The following is an 18855-nucleotide window of genomic DNA, read 5'->3' on the forward strand; positions in this document are numbered from 1 at the left end:
TGATGCTGCCGGTGCGGAGACCACACTTAGGGATAAGTGGTTAGGAGCCCTGGTGAGTATCATGTGGAGGGGTCCTCTGCTTGCTCCCTCGTGGCTATCCTTGTTATTTACAACGGCCGGCGTTTATGGAGGGCTTGCCTGCTACAGGTTATCTCACAGTTGGGTGAAGGGGCAGCAGATGGGCAGGGCTAGAGTAGATAAACTTCACCCGGCTTCCTTTGGTTCTTGGTGTGAGTGTAAGGCTGAGAGGGAACCAGAGACGCAAATAAAGACCGAGTACAATAGAGCGCACAGCCGCGGGGAGAATTAGGGTCGCCTAGGGACCGAGCGCCCAGGGCGCTATCTGGAAGGGGACGTGGGGCGCCCGGGCAGGTCTCCAGACTCCTCCGCGGCCGCGGGAGGCGGAGGGGGACTCGTGGCCCGCAGAGGGCGCTACTGCGCCGTCCCGCCGCCTGCCGCCCAGGCCGCCCACCCCGCGGGCGCGCCTCTCTGCAGTCCAGTGCCGACCGGCCGGGGACCCGCTTGTTCCGAGCGCGCACACTTCTCGGCCGGACGGAGGACGCCGCCAGCTCCTGGCCGCCCCTGTACTCGCCTGCGGCGGCAGCTCGGCGCACCGCCCCCGGCCCGGCACCGCGTCGCGCCCGCGTCCGAGCGCAGAACTCCGGCCCCAGGAACCTCCCGGCCGTTGGCGGACCCAGCAGCCCCGCCGCCGGCACGTTCGGCGCCCTGCTCTCGGGGCACAGGGGAGGGCGGCGGCCGGCTGGTAATGGGCGGCCCGGCGGCGCGGAGGGGCGCCGGGGGGCTCCAAGCGCTGCTCCTGGCACTGGTGGCCGCGGGGAGCCCCGCGGGCGCCTACAATCTGGACCCGCAGCGCCCCGTGCGCTTCCAGGGTCCCGCCGGGTCCTTTTTCGGCTACGCGGTGCTGGAGCACTTCCACGACAACACGCGCTGGTGAGTGCCCTCCCGGCCCGGACCCTGACCCCGGCCCGGCTCGTCCCGCTGTAGCCGCCAGGCCGTCGCTGCCGCCGCCTTTCCGGCCTCTCCACGCCGCCGTCCCGAGGGGGCGATTTAAATGTCTCGGTTGTGCGTAGCTCGGCCGCCGAGGAAAGGCGGGGAGGAGGAAGGACGCCGGTTCCCGGTCCAGCGTACTGCCCGGTGGGCGCCCGAGTCGGAGGGGGCCGGGCGCCTCCCCGCCGGGGTTGCCCGTCGCTCGGCCTCCCAGCCAGACTCGGCTTAACTCTCTAGGTCGCAAAGTAACTTGGTTCTTCTGCCCCCGTGGGCCCCAGGCAGCCCGGCCAGAATCCCGAAGGCCCCGGGCTGCGGAGACAGACTCCTCAGTTCGGGGAACTCTTGGTGACACCCCACCCGCCTCGCCCCGGCTTTAAGCCTCTCCCGCCGGCTCTGCGCAGGAAGCAGAGTAACCCCGAGATGCGAGGGGAGTGTGCTGGGTGTGCGTGGGTTCGGGGGGCGGGGATGCCGACTGTGTGGTCCCCCTTCTCGCTCACCAGGCCCTCTGCGGAAGCGAGCCGAGAGGGTCCGGAGGCAGGGAAGGGGGATGGTCCTGGACCCCAGTGACAAGTCCGGTGGGACCGGTGGGTGATTTCTGGGGCAGCTACCCTGGAGACCGGTAGAGGTCAAGGAGTCCAGTTGCCCCCTGAATGTCCCCTTAAGAGTCCCAAGAGGTGGGAGCTCTCCCCATGAGGCACCACCTGTGAAGGGGCACGGAGTGCTCAACCCCAGGGGAGAAGCACCAGGGGAGGTTGGTCTCCCCTTGGCCCTTTCCTATGGACAAGAGGGAATGAAACAGCCACAGGAGGGGTCAACCCCTCCTCAAAGAGTTAGGGTGTGGGTAGTTCCCCAGTGGGGCCCCAGATGACAGCTGGTCTGGGGCTGGTTTTATTGTGTGGTCACCAGTGTGGACATCCTTGGGGGCTGCAGGCTGGGAGGGCGAGGTCAGCCTTGTGTGTGCGCTCAGCATGCAGTTCTGCTCGGAACTTGACAGAGGCTGATAGAAAAGGGAGGGTTTGTAGATTCGAGTCCTCTGGCGTTCCTGGAAAAGTGGGGACTCCGTGACCAGCCAGCCCTTTAACAATCATGCTGTTTAGGAGAGCTGCCTCCAAGAAAACAAGTTTTTAAGGTTTTTGTGTAGCTCCTGTCCAGTTCCCTATCTCTCTCCCTACCATTTACCCCAGTTGCTGAGTTTAAGACCAGCTGTCTTTTCTTGCACTTGCCAAATCCCCCTTTTAAAGCAAAGCAGGCTGACACCTTTTCTGTGTCCTCTGTACTCAGCGTCCACTGTGGACTTTGGTAGAGAAGGTAGCCTGGGCAGGAGCAATTGGAGAACACATCCCAGGATCCTAGCCCGGGCTCCCAAACCGTGTGACCTTGGCACAAAGCATGTTGGGAGGGCTGTTAAAGATAGAAGGGCTGGGGCTTCCCTGGTGGTGCAGTGGTTAAGAATCCGCCTGCCAATGCAGGGGACACGGGTTCGAGCCCCGGCCCGGGAAGATCCCACATGCCGTGGAGCAACTAAGCCCGTGCACCACAACTACTGAACCTGCGCTCTAGAGCTTGCGTGCCACGACTACTGAGCCCACGTGCCACAACTACTGAAGCCCGTGCGCCTAGAGTCCGTGCTCCACAACAAGAGAAGCCACTGCAATGAGAAGCCTGCACACTGCAGCGAAGAGTATCCCCAACCAGAGAAAGACCCAACGCAGCCAAAAATAAAAATAAAAAAATTAATTAATTAAAAAAAAATAGAAGGGTGCTGCTGAGGAGGGGCAGGCAGGGGAGCTGGAGCACCACATGGGGTCTGCAGCTCCGCAGCCTCATGGGTCTCTGAGCTCTTTGGGCCACGGGTAAAAGCTGCCCCATTTCGGAAGTGGGGGGAGTCAAGAGCAGATCTGACTTGGAAAAAGAGTCCAGCCTGCTTTGTTTTAAAAAGGTGATGAGGAAAGGCTGTGTGGTATGAATATTTCAAGTATATTTCAATATTTCAAGTATTTCAGGGGTCCATCCACAGCCAGGCTTCCGGTCTCAAAATCGCTCTCTCTTGCTTCTGATACTGAGTGGGCTGCTCTTTTTATTGGAGCGCTTGTCCCTATAGTTTTTCAAGTACCAACTAATCTCTACTGCAATCTATTTAAAGCAACTTTTCTTATTCCCTGCCCCCCACTGCCTTAACTCTGTCTTAGTTTTTGCTTATCTCCTTGTCTTCTGTCCTCTTGTTATTTCTTCCTAGCGTCTGCCTCCCTATTCTTTTCTCTCTCCTCTCCCTTCCCCCCAGTATTCTTGGTCTTAGACCTTGACGGTTATTCTCTGCTGATTATGCTGCCCAGTCTTGGTATGCCAGTGGTCTTTGAAGCAAGAGACTTTCAGAATCTCCTATTTTCAACTTCTTTCTTTTCTCTATATCTTTAGAGGCTAGGCTTACTATGAGGCTAATGAAACTTCCACCAAAGGCCTCTCACTTGCACAGGCCGCTCCCTACCAAGGCCCTGTGCCTAATTCTGTATTTGTAATTTTGTATTAATTTTCTTAAAGGTAGTCGCCCTATATTTGTAGGATTCAGGCCCTGTGGAATCTGGGTCTACCCTAGGTCTCTACCTTAACTCTGGGGTTGGTTGCTTGACTTAGTGACTGATTGTTGGTCTCTTCCTACCAGGCAGTCCTTGGGCCCTGGATCTTTTAGCTTTGCTTGAGGGACATGCAGGTTGTTTCCAATTATTCACAATTATAAACATCAGCCGGGTAAACATCCTTCTAACAAAAGCCTTGCGGACATCCTTAATTATTTCCTTTGAATAAGTTCCTGGGCTTAGAATTGCTGGGTCAGAGAGGGAGGGAGGTTTTAAAGCTTTTTCTCTGCGTTTCCAGAGTGCCAGTGAAGCTGAAGTGTGCACTTTAGGGAACTGTATTTAACTTTGGAGTAATATACCAAAGGGCTGCTCCAGTCCAATGGAAGAGCATAGCCACCTACATGAGGGGTACTTAAAATAACGATCACAGAGAGTCAAACTGGGTGTGGGAGGTAAGTGACAGACACCAAGAGGACAATGTGTTAAAACTCTGAAAGGAAAAGGAAGCAGCGTTCACTAAGCCTTGTATCTGCTGTCTTTCTTTCTGAGCAGAAGTTACTCTTAAGCTTCTTCATTCAGTCTTCGTGGTTCAGTAGTTTTGCTTCGTGCTAATTAAACACCTCTGTACAGGTGGAAGGATTTGTTGTGTGTAGGGTAAGGGAGGGAGGAGAGTGTGCAGGGGGAGGGGCAGGGAGAGAGCCCAGGCACGACAGTCTGCAGGGGCTGGAACTGAAGGGTCCCCAGGTTGAGGGGACCCCAGGTGCACATCACAAAGCTCCTGCGTATGCTCCGTCAGTAGGACTAGTGCTTCTTCTCTAATCCCCTAACTGAGCATTCCTAGCAGTTCTCTTTTAAGTAATAATTCTCACTGATCAGAGGTCCTATCTCTCTGTGTAAGGGATGGGGTGGCCTCGCTTTCCGAGCCCTGGGGACTGCGTCCTGCATACGCAGTCATGTTGCATTGGGAACAGAGTCCTGGACCCAGCCTCTCTCCAAGGGTTTGGCTTGAGTGGCCTCTGCTGTGTGTCATGCTCTGGGCAGTGAGCGTTGTCCCCATGGCCAGGTGGACCAGAATATGGCAGGCAGTGTGATATATGTCATTTGTATCAGTTTGGATGCAAACATGCAAGTGACTCGGTTTCTTTTTTCCCAGTGACACCCCGAGGGCATCTCCCTGCCCTGAGCTAGCGTCCTCCCCTAGACTTCCCACCACCTGGGTCTTCTTGCTCCCTTTGAACAATAGCAGGAGGTGCCAGGGAACACGGACAAAGCAGATTTCTGTCCCCTTCCTTTAGACACGGACTGGTCCCTCAGCTGCAGGGCAGACAACTGTAACACCCTGTGAGATAAATAAATGCAGCCCTGCTGGCTGGCGTAGAGCCCCAGAGCGGGTTTCTTTCACACCCTCCCTTCCCTCCTTCCTCTTGGCCCCAGACGCCCCGGAGTCCTAGGAGGTTGGGTGCATTGGCTTCCTTTCTGGAGACGTGCTTCCTGCCTCATCTCCGGGGATGCATCAAGACGGCTGTGCTCGGGCCCAGAGCAAGTGCTCGGAAATGGAAGAGGCGCCGGCGTTTTGCTTTGTTAAGGTTGTTAGAGCATCGCTCAGTGAGGAACAGGAGGTGATTCAGAGCTGAGGGGACCATAGCATCCTCAATTTGCATGATGGTTGAGAATTAAAAGAACAAGCTAGATGGTCTGGCACTGCCAGTGCAGTTGCCGTGAGCCAGATATATTGCTGTCTAAATTAAAATTAATTACAACCAAATAAAATGAAGAATTCAGTCGTACAGTCATACTAGCCACATTTCAAGTGCTCAGTGGCCACGCGTGCCTCGTGGCTACTGTACTGGATAGCACACAGAACATTTTCACCGTCGCAGAAAGTGCTGGTACTGGTTTGGAGCAATGACTTGTGTCTTAAAGGGCTAGCTACACAGGGACTTCCCTGGTCGTCCAGTGGTTAGGCCTCGGCGCTTTCACTGCCATGGGCCTGAGTTCGATCCCTGGTCAGGGGACCAAGACGCCACAAGCCATGTGGTGCTGGCACCCCCCACCCCTACGGCAAAAAAAAATAAAAGGCTAGACAAAGATCAAAAGGCAGTGTAAGAAAAGTCGACCCTTGTATTTGAGTATGAAAACTGAAATGAGGGAGCTTAACTAAAAATTAAGACTAGGCAGCCTCTTTTCATCCATCAGACATTGGAGTGCCTACTCTGTGCTAAGGGCTGGGTATTCAAGAATGAAAAATGCACCCATAGCCTGATGGGTGAGAAGGTTGTGGGCTTCTCGTCTTGTGTGTCAGGCAGAGATGAGATGTGGGCTCCCATAGGGGAGAGGCTGGTCCTGGGGCAGCCCTAGGGACTTGTGATGGGCAGAGGAGAGTCCTGTGAAAGTAAAACCTTCAGAAGGGGGACCCTGGGATCATGGGCCCCGCTCCTCACCCCCAGCCCCACCCGGCTTTGCGAGGAGACACCCAGAAATGATGGTGGTAGCCGGGCCTTCTCCTAACCTCTGTGGTGACCTCTCTGTCGCGTTCTGTCCCATGTCAGGCTCTCAGGTGGGGCTGTAGCTTCACTTCCCCATATGGATTTTCTGGAAGTAGCTTTTTCAAACCTCGTCCTTGGTTCTTACTGGCCCTGCAGAGCCTGCTTTCTCAGAGCACTCAAGAAGGGATGACACATGTATGAGGCCCGAGTTCTAAGGGGACCCGGAAAGCATCCCTTGGGGTTTCCAGGACGTTTCCCTGAAGATCTCAGGAGGCTGGCGAGGGTGCTGTTTCCTGAGCTAGTGCTGAACGCTGGCCAGGGGAGAGGCAGCTGTGTCCCTCAGGAGAGAACCTTCCAGGGCAAGAAGACAGACTCTTCTCAGCCAGTTTCTAGCAGCCCATAGTGTGAAAGTGTGAAGGGCCGGGCCCTGGCCAGCTCTGAGTCCCCGGTGACCTGCTGCTGGTCAGGAAATGGTCTCCTTCTGATAACTCCCATTGTGATTTGTCTGGGGAAAATGCCATATTCACATTTGTTAAAAGCAGCCGTGGTGTTCTCAGAAATCATTTGTTTTCAAGGAAGTAGCATATAACTTTAAGAAATCAAAATGGGGACTTCCCTGGTAGTCCAGTAATTAAGACTCTGTGCTCCCCATGCAGGGAGACATGGGTTCGATCCCTGGTCAGGGAACTAGATCCCGCATGCCGCAACTAAAGAGTCTGGAACTAAGATCCTGCACGTTGCAGCCAAGACCTGGTGCAGCCCAATAAGTAAATAAATGTTCAAAACAAAATGAACAGTCCCATCAGATAGGATTTGCTGGGCATCTCCAAGAGGTCCAGTGCTTTCACAAGCGTAATAGTCCCCAGTGGGATCTTTGGGACAACCTAGTGAGTGGTTTTCAGTTTGCCAGGTAGAGAACAAAGGCTTACAGAGTTACACACCTTGTCCAAGGTCCATCCCAGCCTTGGTGATGCATGCACACTGGGGGCCTGTGCAAGAGAATTATGGGGGTGGGCGGTAAGGCCGGTGAAATCACTGGGGGTCGGGGAGGAGACAGGATTGGGCAGGGAGAGCCTTGGACTGTGGTTGGGATCTGATTCAAGTCTCGCCATCTCAACACGGGCACGCCCACCCCAAGATTATAATCAGTCCCTGGGGTTGCCTGGGAGACGCATGGCCTCAGCTTGATTGCCTGGAGGGGGCTGCAGCTGGAGGCTGTCAGCTGACTGTCCTCTTGCAGCCAAAAGGCTTCAGGTGGTACACACCTACCTCCACCGCGGCCACGGAGCCCATCGTGTGTGAAAGGCTGTGTTCGGAGATGTGAGGTGTGTTCTTCGGCCTGCGGTGTGGCTGGGATCATCTGTGCCTCTGCTTATCCCGCTGTATCAGTATTGGGGGCGCTGGGATTCTGGGCTGTTAGAATTGGCTCCGAGGCAGACTCCCAGGGTGCCTCTTCCTGACCTTTGGGAAGTCTCAGGTGAGGGACGGAGGAGGAAGAGAGCTCCCACCTTACCCTGAGCCATTGAGTCGCTGATGAGCACTTGGCTGGAGGGAGCTGCCCGACCTCAACCCTGGTACCTTGTGAACTGCAAAGCCTCAAGCCACGTGGATTTGGCGACCAACCAAAGCAAAGTGTTTGAGCATCACTTAGGAAGTGAAAGTGAATCCAAGATTCGGAAAAATCCAGTCTTTGAAACCACAGGCTCACTTGGTCCCCAGTGTCTGCTTTTTTGGGAGAACAAAAAGGACTTGTGAGTTTAAATTTGCAGCAGCAGCGGCCGCAGCAGGAATACACTTACAGGGCGCTAAGCCCGTATTAACTCACTTAATGTTCTCTGCAATTGCTTCAGCTGGCTATCATTGTAGCCCCATTCATGAAGGGGAAAACTAAGGCACAGAGACGGTGTTTGCCCAAGTCACACGGTGACACAGTGGTCGAGCTGGGGCCTGCGCCTTTGCCTCTCAAGAAGTCAAGAGTCTGAGTTTGGAGCTTCAAGGCACCCAAGCATCTGTGTCATGAGATTCTGTCTTACGTTCTTGGAAAAGTTATGGAATCACGGTCGTGGTTGCTTCCCTGTGACACCCTTTGCATATGCTTATTCAGGACCCGCTGGATACCTGTGCAGAGATCCTGGGGTTCTGCTTTCCAGAGATGCTTGATCACTCAGTAAACAGGGACCAGTGATTCCGCCAGGGACGTTTGTAGGTCCTGCTGTCATGCTAAGTCTCTATAAGACAGAAGTGTCCTAGGAAAGATGGAGTGTTCTATTCCGTGTGTGCATCCTAACCTCCCTGGGCTGCTTTTGTTACCATCCCTCCACCTGCTCCATTGAGTCCTCCGGGCTCCCACGGCTTATTTAAGAAGCTCTGTTTGGAGAGTAGATGGGAAAGGAAGCCATGGAGGCCCGTGTTTAGGATTTACCCCTGGGTTTGTTAAAGAAACCCACACAGAGTCAGAATTTCTGTACAGTCGGCCAACAATATGAGAGCAAATCTGAGCATACAAAAGTATGGAACGAATTTCCTCCATCTCAGCTCATCCCTTGGTGTGTTGAAGCCCAGGTGATCTCTCCCACCCATTCTGGACTGTTTAGTGTTAAAATGCTGCAACGTGCACAGATGCCAGAGCAAAGTCGGCCGTGTGTGTGGGACACCGCAGCACTGCACAGGGTCCTGGCACCTCTTCTCCATCAGGCTGGGTCCTGGAGTGGATGTTCCAGACGCAGAGGAGTGGGGTTCTACCTGGCTCTGCCTTCATTGTGGCCCCTGGTTCCCCAGCAACAACCAAATCCGTGGTCTGTGCCATAACGGGGGGGGGGGGTGCCTGACTTCGCCCCCATTTAGGAGCGTTGTGTTCTTGGCAAGTTACTTCAGCTGTTTGAGCCTCATTCCCTCCTCTATAAAAGAGGAATAATGAGAATTTGTCCCTCATCACGTTGTGGGGAGATTAAATGAGATGATGTCTGCAAAGTCTGGAATGTAACATGCAGAACAGAGTAAACCCTGTATAAATATGAATAGCTATTTCTATTGCTACTTTGATCTGACATTTGAAGCTAATGGTCTTCATCCTGCCTTTAGATGCTAAAAGTTTGCTTTCAGTACATTTGTTGATCCATTTATTTATCAAAATTTGAGTGTCAGCACTCAATACAGAAATGAATGACAGAGTCTTGCATAAGACACTGTTATGTGTGGTCTCTAAAATTTTGGTCATGCTCTACACAAATCTGCATTTTTGTGTATTCATTTGTATGTCTACTTCCAAAAGGATCTGAGATGGCTGCTTTAATTGGAGACCTGTGGGATTGTAAACCCTAGAGTTTTTAAAATCTTTTTTAAAATTGAAGGATAATTGACTTACAATATTATATGTTTCAGGTGTACAACATAATAGTTCAAAATTTTTATAGATTATATTCCTTTTAAATTTATTATAAAATACTGACTATATTCCCTGTGCTGTACAATACATGCTTGTAGCTTATTTATTTTATACGTAATAGTTTGTATCTCTTAATTCCCTTCCTCTGTCCTGCCCTGTCCCCTCTTCCCTCTCCCCTCCTGTTAACCACTAGTTTGTTCTCTATATCTGTGAGTCTGCTTCTTTTTTGTTATATTCACTAGTTTGTTGCATTTTTAGATTCCACATATCAGTGATAACATACTGTATTTATCCTTCTCTGTCTGACTTATTTCACTAAGAATAACACCATTCAGGTCCATCCATTGAAATTTTGCCATTTGTGTTCTTTTTTTTTTATAAGATTTAATTTTATTTATTTTTGAGTATGTTGGGTCTTTGTTGCTGTGCACGGACTTTCTCTAGTTGTGGCGAGCAGAGGCTATTCTTCGTTGCGGTGCACGGGCTTCTCGTTGCAGTGGCTTCTCTTGTTGCAGAGCACGGGCTCTAGCTTTAGAGCGCAGGCTCAGTAGTTGTGGCACATGGGCTTAGTTGCTCTGTGGCATGTGGGAACCTTCCCGGACCGGGGATTGAACCCGTGTCCCCTGCATTGGCAGGCGGGTTCTTATCCACTGCGCCACCAGGGAAGTCCCTGTGTTCTTTTTTATGGCCGAGTAATGTTACATTGTATATATACCACATCTTCTTTATCCATTCATCTGTTGATGGACACTTAGTTTGCTTCCATATCTTGGCAATTGTAAACAATACCGCTTTGAACATTGGGATGCATGTATCTTTTTGAATTAGTCTTTTCTTTTTTTCTAGGAATGGAATTGCTGGGTAATATGGTAGTTCTATTTTTAGTTCTTTAAGGAACCTCCCTACTGTTCCCCATAGTGGCTGCACCAGTTTATCTAATATATTCCCACCAACAGTGTAGGAGGGTTCCCTTTTCTCTACAGCCTCGCCAACATTTGTTATCTGTGGTCTTTTTGATGATGGCCATTCTGACAGGTGTGAGGTAAATCCTAGCATTTTGCATGCCTCTTCCTTTTCTCAGCGAGCAGGCGGGAGGTCACTTCTTTTCTGGGGAGCTCTGGCCCTCATCCCAGGCTCCAGGTAAGTCTGGGAGGTAGGTCCACACTTGCAAGGTGCTGGTGAGAATTTTACCCCCCCCAAAAAAAGTAAATGTGAAAGTATTGACCTATTTTTCTTGGAGAAGAAAACTTTCACGAGAAACCAACAGGCAGATTTCAGGACTCAGGTCTCCAGAGCTCTGCAGCTTGCTCTGCCTCTTGAATTTTAATGTTTACTTGATGCTCTCAGGTGGGGAAGGAAAACCTCGGCTCTTTGCCATGTTTCCTTCTCCGGGTACATCTACCAGGACCTGAGCCTCTGGATGGGGCAGCAGCCTCTGAGGACCCTTTACTCCCATCCAGGGTAGCCAGGGGGGCTAATTTCTCTCCGGGGTGGGACCCTCCCCGTGACTCTGTTCTTTCCTGGTTGGTCGTGGAATTCTACCTATTTCCTTCTCTGGGGAGTGAAGGATTTGGCATGGTAAGGTGGCTTTCCTGGCACTGGCTTTCCCACTGCTCAAGTCTTGGCTGTGTTTTGCGCAGTAAGGGATGTGGAGTGATACCTGGGGTTTCCCTGAGGTGTGGTGGACACGCAGTGATTGAATTCCACTCCTGTAACTAAAACGTGGGTCCCCAGGGAAGTTTTCGTTTGGGGATCAAATGCCTGAAAGCAAACCTAATGGGTTTAAGGTTTTTAATCCCCAGTTGCTGTCCTCGATTTTGCTGTAATTTCGCCCTGCAGAATCACTTCTGTGGTATTTGTAGGAAGGGAGGGAGCCCTTGGGATGATGTCAGTTCCGAGCGTCCCCCAGGGAAGTAGCTGTGGTTCAGCTCTTTTCTGCCACCTGTTCCCAGGGGAATTGACTGGTGGTTTGCTCTCAGGAGGTGAGGGATGGGTTCAGAGTAGGATGGGAGGCTGGACTGGAGCCTTGGTAACCTGCTTCCCCACACACAGGTCAACCAAGGAAGTGGCTCTGTTGGAAATATGGAGTGCATTTAAACTGCCACAATAGGAGGGAAGGACTTCCCTGGTGGTCCAGTGGTAAAGAATCTGCCTTCCAATACAGGGGACACAGGTTCAATCCCTGGTCAGGGAGCTAAGATCCCACATGCCGTGGGGCAACTAAGCCCGTGAGCCACAACTACTGAGCTCACACACCTCAACTAGAGCCCGCGTGCCGCAAACGACAGAGCCCACGCGCTCTGGAACCTGCGTGCCACAACTACAGAGCCCATGTGCCCTGGAGCCTGCGCGCCACAACTAGAGAGGGAAAACCCACACGCCTCAACTAGAGAGAAGCCCGTGCGCCGCAACTAAGACCTGATGCAGCCATAAATCAATAAATAAAAGTGGGAGTTCGGGGGGGACTGGAAAGAACATGCCCTCGGACATGGACACCCTGGGTTCAAATCCCAGCCACTTATCAGCAATGTGACCCACCGTTTCTGAGTAAAGTGCACACTAGAAGCTGCCTGACAGGATTGCCTTGAGCAGGAAATCAGACAACCCATGATCATAACTGGGGCTGGCAGATGAACGGATAGGCCCACATTTCCAAATAGGTTCGTGAACTGCTCATTAAGAGAGGCGGCACCTCATTATAGTTTTGATTGGCATTTCTCTAATAATTAGTGATGTTGAGCATCTCTTCATGTGTCTATTGGCCATCTGTATGTCTTCTTTGGAGATATCTCTATTTAGGTCTTTTCCCATTTTTTGATTGGGTTGTTTGTTGTTGAGTTGTATGAGCTGTTTATATAGTTTGGAAATTAAGCCCTTGGCTGCATCATTTGCAAATATTTTCTCCCTGTCTATAGGTTGTCTTATCGTTCTGTTTATGGTTTCCTTTGCTGTGCAAAAGCTTGTAAGTTTTATTAGGTCCCATTTGTTTATTTTTTGCTTTTATTTCTATTGCCTTGGGAGAGTGACCTAAGAAAACAGTGGTATGTTTTATATCAGAGAATGTTTTGCCTATGTTCTCTTCTAAACAGCAAGGTCCTGTTATGTAGCACAGGGAACTATATTCAATATCTTGTGACAAACCATAATGGAAAAGAAAATGAAAAAGAATATATATGTATAACTGAGTCACTTTGCCGTACAACATTTTCAATCAACTATACTTCAATAAAATACAAAGAGAGACAGAGAGAGGCTAACCTCTGGGTAGCACCACGCCAACCATGTGAACGTTCTAGGAAAGCAAGATGATCGAAATTCAGCCTGATGGGGAGGAGAAGGACCATCTTTCAGTTCCAAACCCCTGTCTGTCCTTTGGGGACAGAGCTTCCAATCTAAGTTCTAAGCTCAGGGCCACCTGCAGAGCATCGCATGCCTTTTTCAGACAAGGTCACATGTGTGAGTGGCTGGCACCAGAGAGGGTTCTCGATACCTGTCGGCTCCCTTTTCCTCCTTTCTGGCTGACGTGGGATGGCAGAGTAGGGGCGTGGGCCCTGCACCCCACTGCTGGGGTGCGTGCTGCACTTGGTGTCTTACCGTGCTTTGTGGGCTCAGGCAAGTCCCATGACCTTGTGTGGCCACCTGCTTCTCCATCTGTAAAGTGGGGATAATATCAGTGCCTCCCATAGGCTTGCTGTGAAGATGAAATGCAGTTGTGCCCAGAGGGAGCCTAGCCCAGCACCTGCACACTCCAAGGGCCCATTACAGGCTGGTTGTCCTTGTAATTAGGAACCCAAGCTCTGAGTTAAGGAGGAGGCTAAAATGTCTGGGAAGTTTGTATGCATCTTTAACTGCGGATGAGAGAGGAGAGCCTTGCTTCTCGGGGCCATCAGTTCATACGGGCCCCAGATGAACGTGATTCTTTGTAATCAGCGTAGGTGGTTCTGTAACATTTCCTAGATTATAAATCACCTGGGGAGCTTGTTAAAATGCACGTTCTGATTTAGCAGGCTGGGGATGGAGCCTGAGATTCTGCAGTCCCATCAGGCTCCCAGGTGTTTTCCATGCTGCTGGCCTGAGGACCACACTTGAAGTAGCAAGCAAAGGTCCGAAACAGCCTGATGATTTATCCCTGGGAGCCTGTTGGTGGGGACACTCCTTTAGATGGTAACTGTACAAAGGAAAGAAACAACTTATTGTCTTGTCAAGAGTGCCGGGAAAGATTTTGGGGGGGGAGGACATTTGAAGTGGCTGGGATGTCTCTCTGTAACTGAGAACGAGAAAGAAAGCAGATGGCATCTTTCAGTGGCATGCCCTGAACTCTGGGCCATTGCCCTCTCTCTTGGGACCAGCCTGGCGAATAACCAGCTGAACTAACTTCAGAAGAGGCAAGCTCATCGGGCCGGCGGCCTAGGTAAAGAGCAGCACCAGGCTGCGGAGGAAGCCACAATGTTCTGTGAACACAGAGATACGGGCTCGTCCTCCAGCGAGCCACCACTGTGAATGTCATGCACACAAGTGCACACATGCCCCCTTATCTCTTGCTTCATTTCTTGTTAGATTTGGGGGAAAAAAACCTCCTCTGAGCAGCTGATTAAGATTTTGAACCAGATGGTTGTTATCAGTGCTTGATCAGCCCTTGTTGTTAGGATCATTGAGTACCTTGGGCTTGGAAGGAAAACATAATTCAGCAGGTCCCTTCTCCAACTTTCGATTCTGAAATAAGTTTCTGCTTCTCTGTCTCAGCTCTCGGCTGGGAAAAGCAGTGCTGGGATTTAAGCTCTCCAGGGTCCTTCCTGCTTGGATACCTGAGTATCTGTGTTGAGAAGTCTGGAGCAGTGGCAGTCTGTGGAAGGTCTGGGGTTCCAATGCCACTGTGGGGGACATAACAGAGAAACAGGCCATTGTTTCTTGCAGCCATTTCCCTTCCTTTGTACATGATGAATTCTCCACCTTGTTTAGTTTTTGTGATTTTTTTTTAATAGCATGGATTGCAATTGGCGTTTATTCGCTGTGCTGATATAAATTCGGAGTTGGTGGGAATTTCTGGACCCAGGTCTGTCCCATGGGGGTTTTCTAGTGGAGGAGGTATTTTATGTTCCACAGCTCCTATGGCCTGCCATGTGGAGAGGTGGTGGGTGTTACAGTGTAGAGATGGCAAGCTGCTGATGCCTCTCACCTGTGTAAACACAGCCAGCATTAGAGAGCCACCCTTGGCCGAGCCCCGGTGGCTCTGGAGCTCAGCCCCAGAAGCCGGGGTGGACGGGGGAAACTGACCCCTTCATGTGGCTTTCTTCTCACTGGAGTTTCATTTGGTGTGTCGTCCTGTATTTGAGTGAGAGCAGTCGCAGGCCGGCTAAGCTGCCCTCATGTGGTTGATGGAAGCAGTGTGGTCTGTGGGGAAAGTGCTTGCTAGGATTTCCAAAGGTGATGGGTTCCAGCCCCCCTTCTGCTTGGGGGTCCTGCAGCTGTGGCCCATCGTGGTGAGGCAGAGGCTGGGAGCTGCCCGGGGAGCACTGGCGGGTTGCAGATCCTGGGCTGTTACTGAGGGGCAGCAGGCAGCTTGGGGGTGCCCTCACTGCTGGGGGCCTGGCTCCTCTCACCCCTCAGTGTGGTATGATTTGATTCCTCATAGGATCAGATCCAGACTCTCTGAGACTGACCTGGAAAGAAAGGTTCCACTAAGGAGACCCTTCCTAGCCTGGGGGTTGAAGGATTGGGCTCAGGGGACCCACGTGCCTCCTTGTGAACCTGACACCATGTCTCTGAGCCAGATTAGGGTGGTGTCCCTGTGGGGTCTGCCAGCCTTTGCTGAAGGCCCGTCTGAGGGTCTCAGCCCTCTGTTTTCGGATCTGGAGATCTCCACCCCTTCGCTCAGCTGGAGCGTTGGAGGGGAGCAGCGTCATTCTGAGACCAGGGTTGGGGTGAACGTTCGAGATCCCAAGATGAAGGTGGCTTTTAGGACAGAGTTGCGGGGGGGAGCCTTTGTCAGCTTTCTACAGCCCTAGGGAGGCTGTTTAAGGTCCTTCTAACCTGTGCTTTTAGACACCTTTTCCAGAGATGCATGACGGAGAATGCTTTCCATTCCAAGGCCAGTGGGAAATGATCTATTTCATAACATGCCCGATAGCCTTGGGAGGGAATTGCTTCTCCCTTCCAGGCTGCTTGAGATACGGGGCAGCTCACGTTCCAGTTGAGCAGTGGCTTGGCACTGTCTACTCTTTGAACATCAGCATGGGTTTTGTTTAAAGTTTCGTTGTACAGGTCCTTGTAGCTCAGCACCAACCATTCCTGACTGGGGGTAGTTAGTATTCTTTGCTACAGCTCTTCGGTTGACTGCTTTCCAGAAACAATGCACAAAACTGTAGGTCAGAATTGTTTTTGTAACATCTGGAGGGGAATGTGTGCCATTCCCCCATGTTCTGTACCCAAGTGTGTGTCTCTGTCATCTTGGTGTGTCTTGCTCTTTTCCTCCAGTGGGCAAGGGCCCTGCTGGGGACGACTCATCCCCAGGGCAGCTTTTCAGTTCAAGATGAAAGGTGCACAACCACGTTCGTGCCCTGTTGTAGCCAAACTCTTCTATCTCCGGTTTGCTTTGGGCTAGAGGACGCAGTTTATAATTCCACATTGCTGCTACTTCTTTCCTGTCACCCCTAAATGTACACATGTGTGTGGCAGGGAGGGGCAAGAGGGGGACATGGGTCAAAAGGCATTTCTAAATTTCTTTTTTATTTATTCACTAAAGTTTTTAAAAGGTTGAAGTATAACCCATCCAGAAGAGTGCCCATTGACATATCTACAGTTGAATAAATTTTCACAAATTTGTATAAACACCACTCAGTTTGAAAAAGAGAACATTTTAAGCATCTCCCTCCAGGAGCCCTTCTTCCTGGTTACAACCCTCTTCCATCTCCCGAGGTAGCCAACCTTTAACACAACTGTTAAATTTCACCTACTTCTGAACATCAGATAAGTGGAATCAGGCAGTGAGTACACTACTGTCCCCAATGTCTTTTGCTCAGTGTTTGTGAGTTTCATCCATGACATTGCAGTTGACTGTTCATTGATTTTCATTGCTGTATAGAATTCTATTTCTACACCACAGTTTATTTATGCATTCTAGCACTGATGGATCTTTGGGTTTCTTCTAGTTTGGGGCCGTTTCACACCCAGCTGTGAACATTTTGTGCATGTCTCCTGTAGACATATGTGCGTTTCTGTTGGGTACGTTCCTAGATATGAGATAGCTGGGTCAGAAGGTAGGCACTGTTTTAGCTTTCTTAGGAGTTGTTGAATCACTTTTCCAAAGTGGTCGTGATGGTTTACACTCCCCACAGCATGGTGTGAGGGTCCCAGGTGCTCCATATCCTGTCAGCACTTGGCGTTTTCAGTCTTTTTGGTTTTAGCTTTCTAGGTGGTGTGAAGTAGTATCTCATTTGGATTTCTCTGATAACTAATAGAGTTGAGCACCTTTTCATATGTTTATTGGCCATTTATCTTTCTTCATCAAGGATCTGTTCAAGTCTTTGGTCTATTATTCTATTGGTTTGTCTGTATTTTTGTTATTGATCTGTGGGAGTTCTTTATACATTCTGGATAGGAACTGTTTGTTGGTGGTATGTGTTCCCAACCAAACTCAGATTTTTTTCCAGGCATGTTAAAATCATAACAGGTTCACTGTAGGAGTCCCTCCCCTCTGCCCCCACCCCCCTCCAGCACTGTGTAGTGCTGGGGTATGATCTCCCAGGGAGCATTCAGACAACACACCCATGGTTGGGTGAGGATTTAACCATTGGCTGCCCTTTCTTAGTACCGGGTTGTGACCGAATGCTCTTTCTTCTTGATGTGCAGGGTCCTTGTGGGTGCACCAAAGGCGGATTCCAAGTACAGCACTTCCGTGAAGTCCCCTGGGGCTGTGTTTAAGTGCCGCGTCCACACCAACCCTGACCGGAGATGCACCGAACTGGACATGGCTCGAGGTGAGTGGATTTTCACTGCCAAGATGGGAATGGGTATCACACCCTCACACTTTCCTCTTTTTCTTCCTGATTATTCATCCATTTTTCCTTCCTTCCTTCCACCCATCCACCCACCACGTATTGAGTATCTGTTACTTCGTAAACACTGGGATACACCAAAGATCCTGCTGTCCTGGGCCTTATAAATTAGTAGGCAAAAGAGATATTAAACAAATAATTGAGTGTGAGAAGATCAGAGGGGAGGTGAGTATTTGATCTGATCTAGATTGGAGGGTCTGGAGCAGTGACTTTTACAATGACCGGAAAGATGCACAGCAGTAAGCCGGGCAGGTACAGGAGGCAGAACCTCCAAGTGGAGGAAAGTTTGTGCCATTTTAAAATTTAGAGCAAGCACAGCATCACTGGAGTGGTGAGCAGGGGAGCGTGGAAGCAGAGGAGGTTGGTGAGGTGGGCTGGGGCTGGACTACACAGGGCCCGACAGGCTGGGGTAAGGTGTTGGGATTCTATCCTACGTGCAAGGTGGGAGGCCATTAAAAGCAATGTTAGGTTTTATGTTTTAAGTAGGAAAAGATATGACTGAGGGATGTTTATAAGAGCCCGCTTGGTCTGGTGGAAAATATATCATCTTTGGAGTCAGATCTGCCTGGGTTCAGAACCCAGCTCTGCCAGTTACTCACTGGGACTTACTGGGAATGTCCCAGAGCCTCTTTGGCCTCAGTTGCCTCACCTGTAAAATCAGAAGGAAGATAGCTATCTCATAAGGATTACCTTGAGAGGATTGATGAGATAATAGAGATGAATACACAGAACTGTGCTTGGCACATAGTCGGTTCTCAATAAGTAAGAGCTATATTTAATTGTACTCATCAATTCAAGACCTCACTTTCTTCAAAGTCCTTTCCCCTCAAGATCTTCTAACTATTATTTTTTTTAAATGAAGAATTGTCACGATTTTCTATAGCAGAAATAGGGGAGGTGTCCATGGTGTCTACGACTGGTTTGTGGGCCGTTACTGGTATATAACAAATTAAGGAGCTTACTTCGTAATATAAATCAATGTACTGCTTCCTTCCTTGAGAAAGTCTTGCTATGAAAAAAAATTGACTGAATTAAACAACATACGTGGTGGTGGAGTCAACTTGCATCTTGTTATCAGCTCCTTATTTACGGGCTGGTAATGTAATAGGGGCGGGGCAGCCGCGCGGCTGTTACCGCGAGAGCCGGAGCGCAGAGGTCAGAGGTCGCGCTCTGCCGGGTCAGCAGGGAAGCGGTCATCGCGGCAAAGAGTGTGGAGACAGACGGGTCACGGCCTTCTCCCCCGGGTCCTCCAGGCCTTTTGGCCTCCGCCGGCGGGTGAGCTGGGGGCCCGGGGACAGGCCGAGGGCTGTGTCCTGCAGGGCTCCAGAGCCCTTGTCACTGGGCCCTGG

At 50.8% G+C, this 18855-nt stretch overlaps 1 protein-coding gene across 2 annotated transcripts in view; it reads left to right on the top strand.

Annotated features, from left to right (window-relative positions):
- Positions 1-500: 500 nt before the first annotated feature.
- Positions 501-18855, top strand: part of ITGA9 (integrin subunit alpha 9) — a 351949-nt gene continuing 333594 nt past the window's right edge. The window contains exons 1-2 of one of the 2 annotated variants that reach the window (XM_067753774.1): positions 501-951; positions 17301-17428. In XM_067753774.1, coding sequence (XP_067609875.1) covers positions 767-951; positions 17301-17428 — 313 coding nt within the window. In that variant the 5' untranslated portion in view covers positions 501-766. The remainder of the gene's footprint in view (positions 952-17300; positions 17429-18855) is intronic. The other variant, XM_067753773.1, reaches the window with a different exon arrangement.

The sequence above is a fragment of the Pseudorca crassidens genome, chromosome 10 (assembly GCF_039906515.1).
Source record: "Pseudorca crassidens isolate mPseCra1 chromosome 10, mPseCra1.hap1, whole genome shotgun sequence".
NCBI lineage: Eukaryota > Metazoa > Chordata > Mammalia > Artiodactyla > Delphinidae > Pseudorca > Pseudorca crassidens.